Below are 20,693 nucleotides of genomic sequence, written 5' to 3'. Positions count from 1 at the left end.
CAGTTAGCACACGAGCCAACAACAAGTAAATACCATGGTAACCGCGTTGTGCCAAAAAGTGATCATCTTCTAAAAACTGATTTCCAGTGTTTCCATTTGTGTTTTTTTTATATGCAATGTCTTTACTTATATTGGTAAATAGACTAAATAAACAGGATTTACTACGTGGCTTTTAAATAAAGGATATATTACAGTCACTTTGCCAAAAACTGATTTCGGCTTCTACCTTGCAACAGAAATGTTGTTTGTGGCTCAAGATGATTCGATATCATTCATGATGGATACGTTTAACATTTGTTTTACATATTATTGCCAAACAAGTTATTTATACCACTTTAAATACAGACAATGGCTTTTTGGCAAATACCGGAAATCATTGGTAATATGGTTACCAATGATTCACATACATTTACGTGTTGTTTTCGAGCCACGAACTACTCGTGGTTTCAGCCCTGCTGGTTTGGTGTTTCTTACATGAAACAATATAGCAAGAAAAAAAAGCCGCAGTGTTGAGCAATCCTTCACCAGCAGTTAAGCAATTAAGTCTGAGATGTCCAGCAACACTTCTGCAGTTTACATGACTCCTGCTGTGTTGTCACGGGGACATCCTGGGCTTCCTATTGATGCCAAATGTGTAGGGACTGGGCTAATATAGCACACAGAGTTTTTCAAAATGATGGAAATTACAGCTTCCATATTTTGTGGCTGCAAGGAAAGTTAAGTAACGCCTCCCCCCCTCCCCCCCAAAACAACAACAACAACAACAACAACAACAACAACAACAACAACAACAACAACAACAACAACAACAAAAATCAAATGAATGTAGTGTCATCTGGAAAGTGAGAACTCTCTCAAATATAATGAAACAAGGCTCACATATACGGATTCCCTTCACAGGTTAGTGTCCTGTGCGGCAGCTGAGAAACCAAATCTCACAACGCCAGAGCCCAAACTTATACGATACTAAAATAAAATATTCTTCTGCCTTTTTTCATCCAGTGATCAACCAAGACCTGATGTCCATTTAAAGGGACAGAAGATAAGAAATATATAATAAAATTTTTAAGATGATGCAAAATGTTTCTTTGAAACACAGTATTTACATGTTCTAAAATAAAATAAAAATAAAGGGCCTACACGCTCAGCGTGTAGCCACTCGGTCAGCCACTCGGATGTAAGAAATTCCGAATGTTAGATAGGATTGTGAAGGCAGCACCACTTACGGGTAGTGAGCTACAGATGACCAATGCATGAGTCCTCATAAAGAATCATGTATTGGTCATCAAAATATTTTTTTTAAAGTCACAAACAAAGAAACAAAAGCAAAAAGCAAAAACCAAACAACAACAAAACTCTCACTGTGAATCTTTATTAGGATGACTAATAAGAGGTAGGATACACATACATTAGAATTCTATCGAAACGTCCACTAGAGGTCACCCGCACCTTACTCTGAGTTCCCTGTAAACAATGCAGTCCTGTGAAAAACTAAGTACGCTCTCATTTAAGAGAGTGTACTTACGATAGAACACTATCGCTGGGTGATTTTCACCCGAGCAAATACATTTACATGATTTCTCTCTCCCACAGGTGTTAGCGTGTCAAAGAGACTGTGCCTTCACCAGGGAAGTCTCAAATATCCCCACTAATGGGTGGACCAAAGACCAGCTTTCCAGTGTCATTATTTTTTTAGGAATTTTTTTATTCTTGAATTCCTAATCTTTCTGTAATTTTGGAGCATTATTTTAGGGTCCACCCATGACACTTTTTCATTTTGTTAGACATGGTACAGTTGAAAGTAAAAGAAGACAACTCTAACTTGTCATGTGTTGTCATATTTTGATATATTTTGATGACAAGTACTTTTTATTGGTCATATTATATCGGGTAAAAATCACCTGGCATTAGTGATTGTGTTACTATTTATAGCGATAGTGTTCTAGGGTTAAGAAGGTAAGTGGCCGCTGCTAATTAAATGCACTTCATTCATTGATCAACAGTAAGTGTGACCACCTCTATAACTGCAGAAGTTCTGTCAGTTTGCTGGCCTGAAGCATTCAGGCTTGTGTTAACGCAATGCCACAGTCTTTCCAGGAATAGATGTTGAGCAAATTCACTGGAAGATGACACCTTGAAATACTCAGAGAAATTGCAAAAACGCAAGAGTTATTTCTAAGACGCTGCAGGACTCAGCATGTTGATAAGAAAATGAGACTGAACAAATATGGTTTGTTTGGAAGAAAAAAAAAACACAACCTGGCAGCATGTCTTACGTTTGCAAAGTTTCATCTGGATCCACAAACAAGCTGGAGATGTTTGGCCATAATGCAAAGTGGTACATTTGGGGAGAGCAAAAGCACATAAGCACAAACACCTCATACCAAGTGTCAAGCACGATGGTGGTGGGGTGATGATTTAGGCTTGTTTGCAACCACAGCACCTTGGCAGCTTGCAATCATTGAGTAAAGCGTGGACTTCTCTGCATACCAAAGTATTCTAGAATCCAATGTGAGCTGTGCAACAGCTACAGCTTTGCGCTACAAGCAAATCTACAACAGAATTGCTGAAAAGAAGATGTTGGAGTTGCCCATTCAAAGTCGAGACCTCAAGCCTGTTTAGATGCTGTGGTGTGTTAAGAGAGTTGTGCATAGAAAAATACCCACAAACCTCAAGGAACTGAAGCAACGTTCAAAGAATAGTGGAACAAAATTCAAATTCAAATTCAAATTCAAATTTTATTTGTCACGTACACAGTCATACACAGTACGATATGTAGTGAAATGCTTGGACAACTACTCGTGACCTAAAGAAAACAAAAAAAGGAAAGGCTATGAATAAGATAGGAAATAAATATGAAAAATTAAAAAGGGTAAATTTAACTAGGAAGGAATAAAATATAAATTAAGGTTAAAAATGAAATAACTGTACAACACAAATTAGAATGAAGGGTAAATTTAACTGGGAAGAATAAGATAAAATATATAAATTAAAGTTGAAAATAAAATAACTGTACAACAAAATACACAATACACAATATAGAACTATATAAGAATGTATGAAGAAATCTAAATCTAAATAAATATATACACAATAACAGCAGCTGTACAAGTATTAACTGGAAATGAAGAATATAGTGACCAGTGTTGTGCAAAACCAAAGTCCAGAAAGTCCAGTGTGTGTAAGAACCATATGTGTGGGTCAGTACTGTGTGGTGGTGTGATTGAGAGACCGTATCGCCTGCGGGAAGAAGCTCCTCCTCAGTCTCTCTGTGTTGGTCTTCAGGGAGCGGAATCGCTTTCCTGACCTCAACAGAGAGAACAGTCTGTTGTTGGGATGGCTGAGGTCCTTCACGATCTTCCTGGCCTTGGTCCAGCACCGCCTGCTGTAGATTGAGTGCAGGTCAGGGAGCTCGGAGCGGATGGTGCGCTCAGCTGACCGCACAACCCTCTGTAGCGCTCGTCTGTCCTGCATGGTGCTGTTCCCGAACCAGGTTAAGATGTTTCCCGCCAGGATGCTCTCTATGGTGCACGAGTAAAAGTTCCTGAGCACCTTGGAGGGCAGTTGGAAGTCTCTCAAGCGTCTGAGGTGGTAGAGACGCTGTCGGGCCTTTTTCACCACGGTGTTGATGTGACAGGACCATGACAGGTCCTGCGTGATGTGAACTCCGAGGTATTTGAAGCTGTCCACTCTCTCCACTGGGCACTCGTTGATGACGGGGGTCTGGTAGTTCCTCTCCTGCTTAGTGCTGAAGTCCACTATCAGCTCCTTTGTCTTACTGACGTTTAGAAGGAGGTTGTTCCTCTGGCACCAGTTCTCCAGATTCCTAATCTCCTTCAGGTAGGCCGTCTCGTTGTTATCAGAGATCAGGCCCACCACGACGGTGTCGTCAGCAAACTTGATGATGGTGGTGGAGCTGGTAGTGGCCACACAGTCATATGTGTACAAAGAGTACAGCAGGGGGCTCAGAACACACCCCTGGGGGGCTCCAGTGCTGAGAGTGGTGGAGGCTGAGACATGTCCGCCCATCCTTACTGCCTGTGGTCTGCCAGTTAGGAAGTTGGAGATCCACTGACACATAGATGAGCTGAGTCCCAGATGCTCCAGCTTGGTGGTGAGTGTGGAGGGAATTATGGTGTTAAATGCAGAGCTGTAGTCTATGAAGAGCATTTTAACATAATTCCCCCTTCTAGTGTCCAAGTGAGTGAGTGATGTGTGGAGGAGATGAGAGATGGCATCGTCTGTGGAACGATTTGGACGGTAAGCGAACTGTAGTGGGTCCAGTGTGTCTGGTAGTGAAGAAATGATGAAGTCTCTGACCAGGCGTTCAAAGCACTTCATCACTACTGAGGTGAGGGCTACAGGGCGATAGTCATTGAGAGAAGCAGGGTGGGGTTTCTTCGGGACAGGAACAATGATGGACTCTTTGAAGCATGTGGGGATCACCGACTGAGATAAAGAGATGTTGAATATCTCAGTGAACACAGGAGCTAGCTGGTATGCGCAGTCTCTTAGGATACGACCTGGGATGCCGTCTGGTCCTGCTGCTTTCCTGGTGTTCACTCTCTTGAAGGCTCTCCTTACTTCATGCTCGGAGATGACGAGCACGTTTCCGGTGCTGGCAGTATCTTCACAATGAATTCCTTGTGAATTCCTTGTGAATTCCTTCACAATGATGTGAGTGACTGTTCAAGTCATACAGAAACTTCACGTTGCGTCAAGTTATTACTGTATGATAAGGCAACGTCGATTTTCACAGAGTCCTGTACTGTATAGACCGCATAGAGTCCTGTGAAAGCTTTCTTTTTCTTATCACTCTACATTACACTCATAACATATTTCCTCTTATGAGTCCCTCCGTGTAGGAGAAAATATTATGCCTGCGTAGCAGGTTTCAAAACAGAGGTGTGGACTCGAGTCACATGACTTGGACTCGAGTCAGACTCGAGTCATTAATTTTATGACTTTAGACTTGACTTGAAAAAATGTTCTAAGACTTGTGACTTGACTTGGACTTTTACACCAATGACTTGGGACTTGAATTGGACTTGAACCGGTTTACTTGAAAAGACTTGATATTTTACCCCAAATATAAAATTTAACATGCATATTATATAGAGATTGAAAATGTGACGTCATTCACGGGTAGAACCGCAAAGGATTCTGGGAACTCGTGGCAAGCGGTAGTAGCGCACGCAGGCTTTCAATTAAAATCAGTTACACAGCGATAAAAAGAAACACAAAAATGGCAAGAAGCTGTTGTATCATTAACTGCAATAGCCGGTCGCATGACAGCCACGGGAAGCCGACGGGTAAAGAGATCGGTTGTTATCGGATTACGTCGTTGAAGAGAAATTGTTCGAGCCATGTTTCCGAAGTAACAAAGACGCGACTGGATTGCAGCCATTCAAAGACCAAATATAACGTCCCAGAACACTCCAGCTCACAGGTTAGTCTGCTCCAAGCATTTACACGAAGGTCAGTGTTTTTTAGTAGTTAATACGTCATTTTCATAACATAATTAGTGATATAGGTTACAAGCAAGTCTGGCGCTGAACAGAAATTGTCGCGCTATGCTCCTTTATTTATTGTGCATAAATAGTGAATTGTCCTGACACAATATTGCGTTTCGCTTCTGTTATTATGGTACATTGACAAAAACATATACTTTTATTCACAGGATAAAACAGGTTTGTATCACTAATTGCCCAGTACGATTACAGCATACAATATTATTGTCACTGCTACATTTCTGTGATGCTACCAGAAATTATTTCCACTACTAATTAATTACCGTTGAGCTCAAAGGTCCTATTAATAAACGGTTAAGGAATGTGTATTTATGACGACGATTTGTGAGACTGGTAAACTTACCTTTGTTCGTACGATGGTCTTTCGTTCTACACGGTGCATTTCAAGGTCCTGCACCCATCCGTCGGTAAACTGTACCTGGGCTTGTTGCAGTGACCTGAAGTTACTAAACTTCATGAGTGTATGCACTCACTCCAAGAACCGTATAATTATAAATATGCATATAAATATGCTACGATGAGATAGCTGACTTCATCTAACTAGCAAATGTTGTCCAGGCTACGTTGGTGATACAGTTTTTTTTAATATGTATGATATTTTTGTCATGCGATTTTAAAGCTGGTCCTACAACCGCATCCAAGAATAACATGCAGCTTATCTCAGAACTGTCGGTGAAAATTATTCTTGGAGCTAAGTTTAATTGAGCTGCATTTTAAAGAGGTGCAATTTCACAATTTGTGTATATTTTCTAAGTTCACTATTTTGTATGTGTTGAGAAAAACACAGATTTAAAATTACATGGTCTAATATTTACATTTAGCATATAACTGCAACATTATTTTTTCGTTGTTTTTTTTTTTTAAAGACTCGAAAGGACTTGAAATTCAAAGTTTCAGACTTGTGACTTGACTCGGACTTTTACACCAGTGACTTGAGACTCGACTCTGACTTGCCTGACATTACTTGAGACTTGACTTGAGACTTGAGGATAAAGACTTGAGACTTACTTGAGACTTGCAAAACAATGACTTGGTCCCACCTCTGTTTCAAAACTAACAAAGGCCAACAAATGAGGTTTATTTAAAAAAAGGAATGATTCGAAGAAGACAATTTTCCGGTAAGTCTAATAAATGTTTAGGACAACCACAATAAAAATCTCCAGCTGAATATCCACTACATTTTCAATTCAGGGTCATCAGTGTCACAGATCAAGAGGCAGTACATGCTGGACAGGCCATCAGTCTATTGTCGGGTCATCGCACAGAAACACTCACACTTGTAGCCAGTTTAGAATCATCAGGTAAACTAACGTGTGTGTCTTTGTATTGTGAAGAAGCTGGAGTTTCAACAGAGCACCCACTCAGACGTGGGAAGAACATGCAAACTACACAAGAGAGTGGTTTCAAAACCAGGACCTTCTTGCTTCGTGGTGACAGTGCTAACCACTGCGCTGCTAAATAACATAATTCTGAATATTAAATGATGTAACCAGTCGATTTTTTATAGTTTTTTTTAAAGTTTTTGTTCAGATTTTGCAGGTGGTTTTAATCCCAAACATCAAGCCATTATGTGCCCTGAACACTGAGTGACATAATCATAATAAAATCCTGAGTTGTAAGTCAGTGTAAAGCAGATGATGTTTTCATCTGGATGTGTTATTGAAAGAGGATATAGCCAGTTTTTAATAGTAAACAACGTCTGTCTGTCTTTTTTTTTCTTTTTTCCTCAGCACTTCCTTGCTTCTTGTAATCAACAACATGTAACCACATCAGTTGAGGTGTTGTTTCATTTTTCCGGTAGACAGAAAAAATCTGAAACATCTCTTTTCTTTTTTTATTCTAACAGCAGCTATCTTTAAAAACATAGCATACACATTATTCAGAAACACAGTTCATGTAGAATTATTATGAAAACTTTCAGTATAAGCCAAATGATCTATTCCTGTTAGCAAAGGAAAGAAAGTTGCTAAATCTTATTCAGGGTTCCTTACAGGAAAGTCTCAAAGGCATATCTGTGCAGGTGCATGATTTTAAATCTTTCAGTGTTTATTTGAGACGCCTTGTTTATCAAATGTTGCTCATGCAGGCTTCGTTTATGAGATTATAAAAACCACAGCCAGTCGTCTCATCTGAGGCTTACAATGCTGGCATGATCTCATTGCAAATGTTGTATGTGTTTGTGGTCGAAAGGGGGTGTAAACATTTTTTAGCTGCTCACCGTTATTTTGCAGTACTGCTTGAAGTGGGGCAAAAACAAAAAAAGAAAGAAAAAAAAAGTGATGGCTACTTTGACACTACTGTGCATGTACTTACGTTCATACTCATTTTATATTTGTTTTTGCAATTAGTAACATTAATATTTGAATGAAATGCATTTATTTGCCGTTTATGCCTTGAAACCTCTTTCATTAAAACTCTTTAAAGAAGCTATGATCCAAGCCAAAACAAGGGACAACTACAGGAAAAATAAAGTAAAAATAAAAACTAATATTAAGTGTAAATCCAGCATAATTGAAAGAATAAGTAGAAAGTTGTGTTGAGTAATCAATCAATCTGATACTTGCAGAAGTTACATAAATGGCCTTTTTGTGAAGACTGAAACATTAACCAAAAATATTTTGAAGATTACACTCACGGACCAACAGCCACAATGGTTCTAGTTAGCTTTGATGTCAGCATTAAAATACAACACCACTGTTTTATTATTATATTTTCTTTTCTTAAAATGACTTAACGGCTCAAGAATAAACTTACTTTTAATTTTAAAAACGAACAGAAACGTTCACACGGCATAGGGCACGACTGTTTTAGCCCATAGGGGTTTTGTAACAAGTGCAGGGGAAAGAACTGCAATAATGCTATGAGAACACTGCAAGTTCATAGTCACGCCAACACTAGAAAGAGAAACTGGCAGTTCAAACGTAAGAAAGGTTTGATAAAAACCAAGTGCCAAGGTCTCACCTTTCAATTTGCGTGTGCTTGACTGGCAGAATGACGACTAAGTCATTTCCTTACCCGAAGAGTTTGAGCTTTAACATTTGCATTTCTTCCATAGATTTTCTGCTGTGAATGTAGAAGTGTCAGAATTAAATCAGTTGGGGGTAGATATCAGGTAGCAGACATTGCCTGTAAAAGTTATTTTATGATTTTCTTTTATAGTTGTGTCATATAAAAGTGATACATTGCAAAATGTTCACAGCTTTTAACTGAAGCGTAGACAAAATAATCTGATAACATTTCGTATTTGAAATGTATTTTAGTTTTGGGTTAGAGATAAAATCTGGCTGTGTGAAAATAGCATTTAGTTAGCGTTGACCTCACAGGTTAAGTCCACGTGACTTTTAGCATTAACAACAACATGGGCTGCACTGAATTAATTGCATTTAAGAAAAAATTATTTGCAAATAAAGTTTAATCTTTGAAGAAAACATTTTTCCATCATTAGCATGCTTTAGCATTTGTATGCTGACTTCATAGGCGAAGTGTGAGAAGCATCTCCTGTTACCCACACGACCCATGCCATCTTTAAAAATAAGACAACAAAAAAGGGAATGAATCATTATATATTTTCAAGAACACATGTCATCTTTGTGAAACATTTCACATTTAGTCAGTTAAGAAAAATATTATGACTAAGTGTCCCAGAGCTGTTCGTTGAGCCCGAGAGCTGCAGCACTTGGCACCTCTGGTTCCCTCTTTGCACATCGTCTGTGATTATCTGCAAACATTTCATCAAAGCAACCTGTGCAATAAATGCAAAAACAAGTTTAACTGAAATGACTTTGGCAAACTGGTGCAACAAAAAAAAAAAAAACCCAAACCAAAAAACACAGAAATAACTGCATATTAACATAAAGGGTTTGGATTTTGACTGTTTTTAGATCGCAAACCACCTAAACATGATTCACTCACAGTATATATACACCTATTTTTTAGTAAAGACCATTATCTATATCAGGCAACATACATGTCCACTGTGTCTATATATTTGAATAGAATAGACTAATGTTTCTCAAGTGTGTGCATGTGCGCTCCACACACAAGATACAGCTGTCTAACAGCTGTGATTTTTATATGCCAGAAACAGCAGGTAAAATATTTGTGCCAGCATTATAACCAAAGCTGGTAAGATATATCTAAAAGCAGGAAAGGGGAATTCGTGACTTCCCTATTCTCACAGCCAGCACTGAGTCTGTTTTTTCACATGATTCAAATCACTCATACAACTGAAAAACAAGTGGGCAAGCATGAACATTTGAACTTTCACACACCTGACGTCCCCTTTGCCATCATGCGAATGCATTTGACTTCTGAGAAACTGCATTTGGGGCACGTTATGTCTGAGTTGGGGTCAAAAGGGTGTGTGTGTGTGTGTGTGTGTGTGTGTGTGTGTGTGTGTGTGTGTGTGTGTGTGTGTGTGTGTGTGTGTGTGTGTGGGTGAGGGGCTACAATGCAAATGTAAATGTAAAAACGATTGTAATATGTAATATGCAACTTTTAAACATTTGTGTTACAGATAACCTGACCTCTCCACCACACATGAACATAAATAAGTAAAAGAAAATTTGAAAAAAATAAGAAAAAGGAAAAAGCAACCCCCACTCACTCAACAAAACCAAACTGTTGCTTCCTGTTGCAATTTTCTGTGTTGGTTGACCTCGGGTTGCCAGCTCAGTGCCTCCTTATATGTGTCAGCGCACTTTTTTCTCATGTTCACCTTCTCATCTCTGTTCGGTTTCTGTTGCAGTTCACATGGAGATCACTGACCCTATACTTCATATTTTAGCGAGAATCCCACATCACTTCTGTTTTTTTAAAAATTTATTTTATATATTATCACCTATTTGGGCTCCATGAAAAAGAAGATATTGATTCATATCAGTACTAAAATGATAAAACTGTTTAGGTAGAGTTAAAAGACAAAGTATAACATAACAAGACAAGGAAGTTGGGTCCCTTGTAAGACCCTAAGCTTCACACCTAGCAGAACTATGCTGCTCTGCTGCAATTAGAGAAGTATTGTTTGTTCACATTTTAATGCAGTTGTGTAATTTCTTTGTGCCAAAATATGCGTTATCATTGTAGGTTAAAAACCCCCAAACCAAAACAAAGCCAGCTTTAATAAACGTGTGAGAAATAATGTGTGAAAACACACACTTCCTCTGTAAGGACAAGACAAACTTTTACTCTACAGTGAACTCATCTCTCAGAACCTTCACAGACATCTCTTATTTATCTATTCTTCATTAGTGAACTGGCTCAACTGAAATTGTACCGCTGTGACTTATATTAGTTATTATTGTTATTTTTAGTGTTATGTAATTAACTGTGAAAATTAAATAAAACTCTGGGGAGAGTTTTTTTAATAAAAGTTTTCAGTGTGCAGCCTTTTATGTTGATGACAAATTTTTTGTTGAGTTTTAATTAAGTTACGAAATACATCTGCAGATCATTATATTTTAATTTAATTTAATTTTGGTTTAATTTTATATTTAAATTAAACCAAAATAATAAATTATGTCATTTAGCGCTATTAACCATAACTACTGTAACTACTGTAATTAAGTGTAACTGTAACTAAATTTAACTACTGTTTTTAGCAGATTTTTAGTCATAGTATCAATTCATCACAGAAATCTGAGGCTTTATTAAAGAGGATTCAGTTTTAAGTCCCACAACATTTTTGTTCAGATTTTATTTATTAACTGCAACCATATTATGCAAATATAGAAAATAATTATAATAGTTATAAAAATGATACACAGAAGACACAGAATATTTTTTGATTTTCATTTTCCACTTTTCCAAATGATCTGTTCAGCTACAAATGTTAAATGTTATTTACATTTCTAAATTAATGCAACTGTAGGATATTGTCTGTTAATGCAAAATATTTACAACATTAATACATTTCATACAAAGCAGATATTATGGGAAAATTGCAATTTAAGAAAAATCCATATCATACTTTTCCAAGTAATATATGCATGCTTGATATGTTAAATACAATAAAAGGCCAAAAACAAATTTGAAAGTATAGTATCATAAAAATCAAAAAACAAAACATATAATGATGCACAAACAAGATGTTAAATTGATCTTAAGGGTGGCAGTAACATTATTACTTTAACACCTCCAGAGTTCACCATATCAATCTTCCTCCTACTAAACCATTTGAGTTTGACTTCTCCCACCAGTTGTTCCATTGCTCTCTGAAGTGTAGCCGTTGGTGAATGAAGCTGAAGAGTTGAAGCTCTGCAGCATCTTTGACTTTCCCAAGCAGGTTTTGTACATCATCTCAGCACGTCGTCTGAAGTGATGGTCCAAGAAAAAGTAAATGGCTGGATTCACGCAGCTGTTGAGGAATGCCAGGCAGCAGGAGATGATGAGCCCGTTTTTAAGTTGTGAGTTAACTTCACAGCTGGTTTCAACGTCTGCGAGACGTAAAATAACTGTGATGGATTTAAAAACATTGTAGGGGAGCCAGGACACCACAAAGGCCACTATGATGCAGAGGACCATCTTCAGGGAGTGCTTGCGGCGCGCTTCAGCACGAGGATTTCCCGCAGCAGCACAGTGCTTGTTGAGGTGCATGATGATGGTGCCATAGCAGAGCATAATGATAAACACTGGGAAGATAAAGGTGAGTAAGGCCATGACCAGGCTTATTCCAAGAAAAAAAGGTGAACTTCGATCTTCTGTACAGAAATTGCCATCTTTCTCTACTTTCCGGTACACCAGAGATGGGATGCCAAGCACCAAGGAGCTTGCCCACACTGCAAGACAAGTGGCACGAATGCACAAACTACTCCTGAGGTACCTCGAATCCATCAGCTTCACAACAGCCAGGTAGCGATCAACACTCATGCAGGTAAGGAAGAAGATATTGGAGAAGCGGTTCACAGCAATCATGTAGCTGCTCATCTTGCAGAGAAAGTTGCTAAATTGCCCAAAGTTCCAGTAATTTTTCTTCATTGCAGAAATGGCCCACAGTGGCAGCGTCAGGACAAAGACGAGGTCAGCCAGGGCCAAGTTGACAACAAAGGTGTCCACGAGACGACCACCTCTCTTCTTGTTTCCCACCACTAGGATCACAAGGAGGTTGCCCACAAATCCTGTGAAAAATATCAGGAAATAAATTGTAGGCAAAAAATACTCTGAGCCATTAAGGGTTTGTTCACACTCTTCCTGGAGATCATAAAGCGAAAAATTGTCAGTGTAGTTCTCAGAAATGTACAAATAGTCTACAGGAGTTGTGTATCCGTCCATTCTGGAAGATCACACAGAGGCTCTGTAGTGCAGCCGTTGTATTGTGGCAGAGTGGTTAATCTAACCATGTCAGCATGCAGCTGCTTGATATTACAAGTGCTAACCACAGAGAATCCTATTTCAGCTCTCTTCCTCTCACTTTACTGTGCTGCGTCTCCGTCTCTCCGTCTCTCCGTCTGCCAAAAACAAACAAACAAAAAAACTTGACACACATTAATCAAACTTGCTATACAATAACGTGATGTTCCAATATTACAGTGCATTATTATGGGTACAGCAGATTGTATGAGTGCAAAACTTTTGCATTTAAAGTATAGAACTCCTACAAATGTTTTCCTTCTGAAAAACTTTGAAGTCTTATACATATTTATGCAACTTTCTACTCTAGATTGTTATACGATGGTGCCTATATTCATAAAAAAGGACAGATTTCACCTTTAAATTGCTTTACATGAGCGCATTTTCTTTTTCCTTTATCAAAGAAATTGTGTATTGATGTGCCACACCAGTAGGGGGCAGTTTGATACTGTATGTGGTGACCTCCCACTTAATGTCAGGGGCTGTGATTCCTGAGAAAATGCCACTGATCTACTTCAAAGCAGTAGAAACAGACAGGATATACACTGTTTGGTTCTTGTTTCTATGCTTTTTCCTGTCAGACTTGATATTTGAACTGCTGATCTCACCTCTGTTTTATTTTGTTTTATAGAGAAAGTAAGCTTTCCATTACTTAAAATTCAGCGGTGCATTCATCTTTGTTTGTGCAGATTTTTGCGGATTTTAACCTGCTTACACCTGCCTGCACGACTCTTACTATTTAAGTCCAAATCTTTCATTAAACAGTATAGTGATCATGATTTCAGTTATGCTGTGTTCAGACAATGTGACTGCATAAGTGCACACATTTGTAATTGTGTGACAGCATATTATACTGTTGAATTTTAGGAAGCAGCTGACCTACATGTCTGAACTTAGATATAGAAGTTCTTCATTGTACAACTGTAAACACATTTGTGTGAAACCCTCAGAGTGCCAAGGAAATGTATATGACCAAAACCTCAAAACCAAAAAAAAGAAGAAGAACAAAAACGAAAACATGTATCTCGCGAACCAGAGATATACTCGGTTACGCCTGAATACCAACAGAGTCAGCAGAGGATATTAGTCATAAAACCAAGCAGACACTAAAGAGATGTGTGTACATTGTGCACAGATGTTTCCACGCATAACCACAAAAAACGACCATGAGCAACACTGAAAATCACTTTTGTCAAATAAATGGACTTCAGAGTTTGATTTTGGAATTTGAGTGGACCCTTGTTACCGGAAAGGAAACTGTCATCACGACTACCTCGACCACGACAGGGCAGACCAAAGGTGAAACGAAGTCCCTGGTCTGGCTCGTTGCTGTTGTGTTAGAGCCAGAAAAAGTGAGGCTGGCCACATCTTATAGGAGCCTGGAGAATGTGTTATTGTTCTGCGGAGAGTTTCAGTTAAGAAAGCGCAGTGAGTGAATGACCTTCTTATGGGATCCCTGCTCCACTTTCTAGCATTGTACGTTATTCAAACACTCCTTCACTTTGTAGTGTCAAGGTGATGTGTGGATATACTCATCACGGCAGAAAATCCTGTCAGTGCTCATTGTTTGGTTCGACGTTGTTCTCCCTCACACTCAGCTGTACCTTTTCCATGGAAAAGTTTTAATTATTTCTCCTGCATTCTTGCTGCTCTGTCAGTGGAACGCTACATTCCTCTCCTCGAATAAGTGCTGTCTCACTCCAATTGAGCAGAGTAAATGTGAGAGCCAGTGAATGGAGCAGCCTCAATAGGAGAAAATAAACAATTGCATTGGTCCATGGGTGCAGCGGGGGAGAGCGGATGAGAGGAAGGGAAAAAGGCCTCCCTAACGTGCTAAGATTCCCATGGATACTCAGTCCTTTTTCTGTTTGGAGGAGGATCTCGTAAAGTACTTCAACAGTGGATGATTTCTCTTTTCCTTTTACTCTGTTTTTATTCGAGGAGAGAAAGGGTGGTATGTGTCAGGGTGATTGTTAGACATGGTGGTGGTGGTGGGGGGTCACATGCACACATGTGCGCTCTTGTACACACACACACACACACACACACACACACACACACACACACACACACACACACACACACACACACACACACACACAGATGTACAATTTGCTCCTCATTTGTCAAGTGTTACGTTTAAGAAGGGAGTCCATTGTTTGGGTGTGAAAGGTTCTTGTTTTAGCAGTTTAACTGAATCAAAAGTTCCCCCAACACAAAGGGTTGCGCAGCCCCAGTGCTCTATTTTACCTGATCCCTGATGTCTGAAATACTCCACAGTTTTAACCCACTTTTTGTCTCATTTACGTACAAAACCAAATGATGCAAAACGCAGAATAACATCTGAATGCTCACATATACGTGATTACGTAGATTTAAAGTGTGGGGGATAAATGAGTCAAAAACAACTAAAAGAGTCATTCCTGTGAAACTTGGGTTAAATGTCATGTAAGCACAATTCCCAGGTGTCTGACTCTCCTCTGTCATTGTTAAGAGTTCACGACCCAAGCAAAGAGTTGGCAATGTGAGTAACAGAAGACAACAGTAGATGTTTTTCCCCGGGCTGTCAAAGTGAGGCCTGCAGGCCCACAGCAGGTTAAGAATGCATTTTCTTTATCAGCAGTTCATGTCATATCGCGAGTAGTGCATTTCTCTCCCACTATTACAGCAGACTAGAGACTAGTCACACTCCCAAAGTTGGCTAAAGTTACTTTTAATAGTCACTTGATAATTGGAGCATTTAGAAATAATGTTTTATATTACAATGTCACCTACAGTGAGAGGTAGGTATTAGAGAAAATCAGTTTAGCTTGTACATGTTGGTTATTTTTTTTCCTGTGTAGCCAGCTGTAGCTACATTTACCTCTGAGCACACTGACCTCATTGCATACACGCTAGTAGAATTTCTTCCACCACATAAAAAAAACGAGCAAAACGTGTTTTTCCCCTGAGCGACATCTTTAAACATCTAAAAGATAGCTGTGGTACCAGCATCATTCTCCTCTTCAACGCCCATGCTGTGTATCTGCTCTTAATGTGCACAAACTTCCTCAGATTTGAAGTGGAGCTGCTTGGTTGTAAAATAATGTGAATGTTTCCACAGTGCAATGACTGCCCTCTGTGCCAGCTTGCTAGGTGACCTTAACATACACTCTTACAAAGCCTACATCGTGAATGTGTTGGGGATTTCCTTTGGCCACAATAAAAGAACCATGCAGTTACATTTGCGATAGTTTGCTTGACAAAGTAGCTAACTGATTTGTAGAACTGCTAAATGAATGTTCAGCATTACTTGCTCCAACAAATAGTAATGCGAGAACTTGCCCTGCAAATGCCCTACTTTGAAATGTCTTCCCATCAACACAGATTGCTGAAAAAGATAAAGAAAAAAAAAAAAAAAGACAATTAGAGAAGAGAAACCATCATCATCTTAATAGAAACACTACTAACACTTACAAAATGTTTGGCCCTTAATCATTTTCTGGCTCCATAAATTCGGTCATGTAGGTGGTTAATTAGGTTTTTAATATAATATCCACATTTTACTCTAGTTTTTAGTTTGAAAGTATTAGTGGCGATGTAGTCTGGGGTGGTAAATATCTGAAGATACCCGGTTAGTGTGAGTGTGTCATTAGGTGAACACTGAAGCTGTGCCCACAGTCACTTATTCATTACCAACAAAGAAGTTGGTTCAAAGTAGTAGTGACAGGGAAATGTGGATGGGAATTTTCTCCTTTCTATAAACTGTGTAGAAAAAAGAATACATGTTAGAATAACAGTGTATTTGTATGTGTGAGTTATCACAATCATTAAAACATAATTACTGAAATCTGTCAAACCCCCCCCCCCCCCAAAACCTTGTTGCTATCTTGGTCACAGTATCTAAAGCAGTGAAAATGGTCATTATATGTAACATTCCAGAGAGGTTTTGGTATTTAATTTAATTTTAGCAAAGGCACCTTGCATGAGTAAATATTGGTTCATGTATGAGGGACTTTTTTGGTTTGTTTTTGAAGTTGTTGGTCATTAGTTTGATGGCACTGTATTGTGGCTGAATTTAATGTAATGACTAAACACCAATAAAAAGACCACAAGTGGAATACAACACTATTACTGCTATTCTTCATGATGATGCAATGGAAAGAAGACTGCCGTCTATTTGAATTTTTTTTTCATTCTTGATTTTGCAAGATCTGCTTTAACCTTTTTCATCATGCCATGCATGTCACTGTTTATTTTGATCAGTTCAAGGAACATGACTAATGACGCTAATCCACCTGCTTGTTTTTGCAAAACGGGAAATAAGCTACATGACTCAAGGTGACTTGATATGGACTGGAAGCTTAAATGTGTACAGGTTAGATTTTCATCCCCCAGCATTTAGCATACATGCTGCTGAATCACTCAGGGAGTCATGTTTCATCTGCTTTTGACATAAGAAGCAGGCACGAGAGAGGACGGAGCAAAGAACTCTTTCAGCCGGATCACATTTTTATTTCAGCAGTTTCATAATGTGCATACAACATCATGTCATGTTGTCATGATGAGCATATATTAAAAAATGTGCAAATAATGCAAAAGAAAATTAGCATTTGTGCATTTGTTTATTGATCTCTCGCTACAGTCTCACAGTGTTTTAATTATAAAACACATTTGGTCACAAAGTGCTCTACAGCAAAATAGACTAAAACAAATAAAAATCCCAGGAGGAATCCCAAAGAACATAATAGACAATTAAAGTATAGCTAGCATTTAAAAGTAACCTAAAAAAAGGGATTAAAGATTCAGTTATTAATGAATTCTAGACTGATTTAATTATTGTGCTATTCTAGTTAAGCCTTGGTTGAAGTCAGAAACACAAACATTTTATTGACTAAATTAATGTTATTGGTGTTAAGTTGTAACTTTTATTACTTTTCACTTAAGTTCTGCATGAAGTCCAGTTTATGAGTCCATTGGAGACATATTGCATATTCCCTAATCGGTTTGTTTTAGACACTTTATAATCTAGTCATTATGTTGTGTAAACTTCAATCAGCTTCAAGCAGATTGGTGATAATTAAGGGAATAAAAAGCAACAGATTTGCAATCTCATTCCTAATGATAATAGCAATGAGATTGTGGATGTTTGTTGGCTTACAGGTATAGTGCTCCTGCTGGTTTCGCCTCGTCTCCCAGGGGAAATTTTTAGGAGCAGATGGTTGCCTGAGTGGACGAGTGTTAGCTAACAGTAGATGATCTTCTCAGCAAGAGGCCATCATGCTATAGTTTGCCCTTGTAAAATGAAGAACAAGGTTTTATCTAAATGTAACAAAAGATGTGACAATGCTTTTGATTACTGACCAGCAAAACAGGCCACGATTGGTCGATGACATTTGTCACGAGACCTGTAACCCAATCTGATCCCAGGGTGATACGAGAACGATGAAAGCCTGAGCTGTGGTCATGATAATAGAGACAGAGCCAGCCAGAGGTGGCAAAAGTACAGACTTTCTTTACTTAAGTAGAAGTACTGATTCAACTTCTATACTAAAGTAAATGTGAAAGAGTACAAGCAATGAAATTGAATGAAAGAAAGTAAAAAGTAGCTCTTTGAAGGAAAATTTTACTAACCATTTTTGACCTGACATTTTTGCAGGTACCTTGAACCTTGCGCTATATTATTACAATAATAAAATAATATTCTAATTCTAATGAATCTGTTATGTAGGACACATACAGTGAAAGAGAATTTTAAACAATAACAATTTACCCACATTGAAGAGAATGGCTTTCCTCCACACCTAAACAAAAAAATGAGCTTCAGTAGATTTTCTCGGTGTACAGGCTGTGATCAGCTGACCTGCTGCTCTTTGTGGGTTCACAGAACTAATCTGAGCAACATGTCAGCAGTTTCACAAGCTATCTTGACTGATGTTTATCCTCTACTCTGACAGTATAGAGTTTATACTGCCTTCATACTAGACAGTATATGGTTGGTATAAAGTTCGTTTCCAGTGAATTAATCTAAGCATTTGCATCTTAAATGCAAATTACATGCAAATTCATAAAATCTAAATCTAACCATAAGCACCAGAGACACTGTGCACCAACGCAGTGCTTTAATGCAAGCTAACCAGTTTATCCAGGGTAAAACTAACCAGAGTTTTCATGCAACATTTCAATAACACAAAGTTAGTATAGCTTAGTTTGTTTTGCAGGACGTTTCACAAAATGAAAATGCATAATTATATGTATGGACGTTTGCAGATATATGCGTATGTATATGTGTATATATATATGTATATGTAGTGTGTACGTGTGTGTGTACATGTCTATACTCATAGATACTTATAGATATCTATTATTTAGATATCTATAGTAATAGTAGTGATACAATAGTTAAATTTATTTCTTGCATATTTCCACAACCCTCTATCCATAATCACATACGGTGTATGCTACCGTTGTATGTAGTGTATTATGATTATTTTGTATTTTTTTGTATTTTATTTGTATTTTTTGTATTTTCCTTCTGCTATCTGAACCTAAGCTGAGGTAATGCACACATTTCCCCACCATGGGATCAACAAAGTCTTATCTTATCTCTTATCTTAAGTTAACAAAACACATCATGGACAATATGATGTATGTATATCATATGTTTTTATAATTTTAATCAATATATGATTAAAAGTATGGCATTACATGTAAGCTTAAAAGCAGCAGTTTATCAAGTGTCACTGAGCAGTCCTTACCTTTAAATATAACCTCTCTTCTTCATCTGCTGTCTTGTCTGTCTTCCTACGTCTTTCTGTTTAAATTTCCCTCCTGGGAAATTCAGACCTTTAGCTACCAACACGCAGCCTGATAAACTGCACACAAACAGTCTCTGTGTTTGCTGATGTTTCTTCAGCTGATAGAAACACTAAATTTGAAGTTACCTGACACCTATAATTCTGTCACTATCTTCATGCTTCCTCCTCTTCTGTAATGCTAGCTATTCTGAAGTACTGCGACCACAACTTGCGGACACCTGCACTCGTCCGGCCTACTTTGACTCCAGAGTATAAACCCTATAAATGATGCCATCAAACCTAAAGTAATTAGTCTGTTTTGAAAATGTAAGAACAGATATTTGTTTAAAAGTTAAGAAAGTAAAAGTAAAAAGTTGTCAGAACAACAAATACTCAAGGAAAGTACAGATACCTGGAAATTCTACTTAAGTACAATAACAAAGTATTTGTACTTCGTTACTTCCCACCTCTGGAGCAAGCACTTTCCTTCTGAAATCAATGATAAGCGTTTTCCTTATCATTATTGTCAGTATGAGCACTTTTACCATCTGAGCTGGCAGAACTACCGGCCTCCCGGTGAGGCGATAATGTGTCTCACTTTCTATGAGCTGGGACCGTTCCCACTCTGTGTTTTGTCAGTAGAACATATTTCATTCTCAGTTTTGTCATTAGCTGTTTAGACCTGTTCATTTCCAGAGTGTTTTAGGTCACAAGGTCAGAGGACAGGCTCCCCCAACACCTGGGGGACAGAGTTCATCACTCAGTGAGCCATTAAGAAACAGAAGTCTGAACAAGACCAAAGACAGACCTATCACTTGTATAGGGGGTGATCAGAGAGAACATGCATTTGTCTAGAGGCATGAATCAGGGGCGCCACCAAGTGGGGGCCAGGGGGGGCACTTGCCACGCCCCACAATTTGCTGCCCCCCCTCAGCAAGACTGATCTATGTTGGTAATAATGTGATAAGGCTGTAGAAAAGGTGGTGCCAATCCCAGGGCAGATCACTTGTGCATCTAAGGGCCAACACAGAGACAGGCA

At 38.5% G+C, this 20,693-nt stretch overlaps 1 protein-coding gene across 1 annotated transcript; it reads right to left on the bottom strand.

The window, feature by feature from the left end:
• Nucleotides 1-11,307: 11,307 nt before the first annotated feature.
• On the bottom strand, nt 11,308-13,005 carry gpr25 (G protein-coupled receptor 25). Its single transcript, XM_026168258.2, has one exon. The coding sequence runs from the start codon at nt 12,798-12,800 to the stop codon at nt 11,697-11,699; it is 1,104 nt and encodes a 367-aa protein (XP_026024043.1). The 5' UTR covers nt 12,801-13,005; the 3' UTR covers nt 11,308-11,696.
• Nucleotides 13,006-20,693: the final 7,688 nt, after the last annotated feature.

This window comes from Astatotilapia calliptera, chromosome 5 (genome assembly GCF_964374335.1).
Source record: "Astatotilapia calliptera chromosome 5, fAstCal68.1, whole genome shotgun sequence".
In the NCBI taxonomy this organism is placed as follows: Eukaryota; Metazoa; Chordata; class Actinopteri; order Cichliformes; family Cichlidae; genus Astatotilapia; species Astatotilapia calliptera.
The sequence above is the reverse complement of the archived record's forward strand: the minus strand, read 5'-3'. Positions and strand labels throughout refer to the sequence as shown.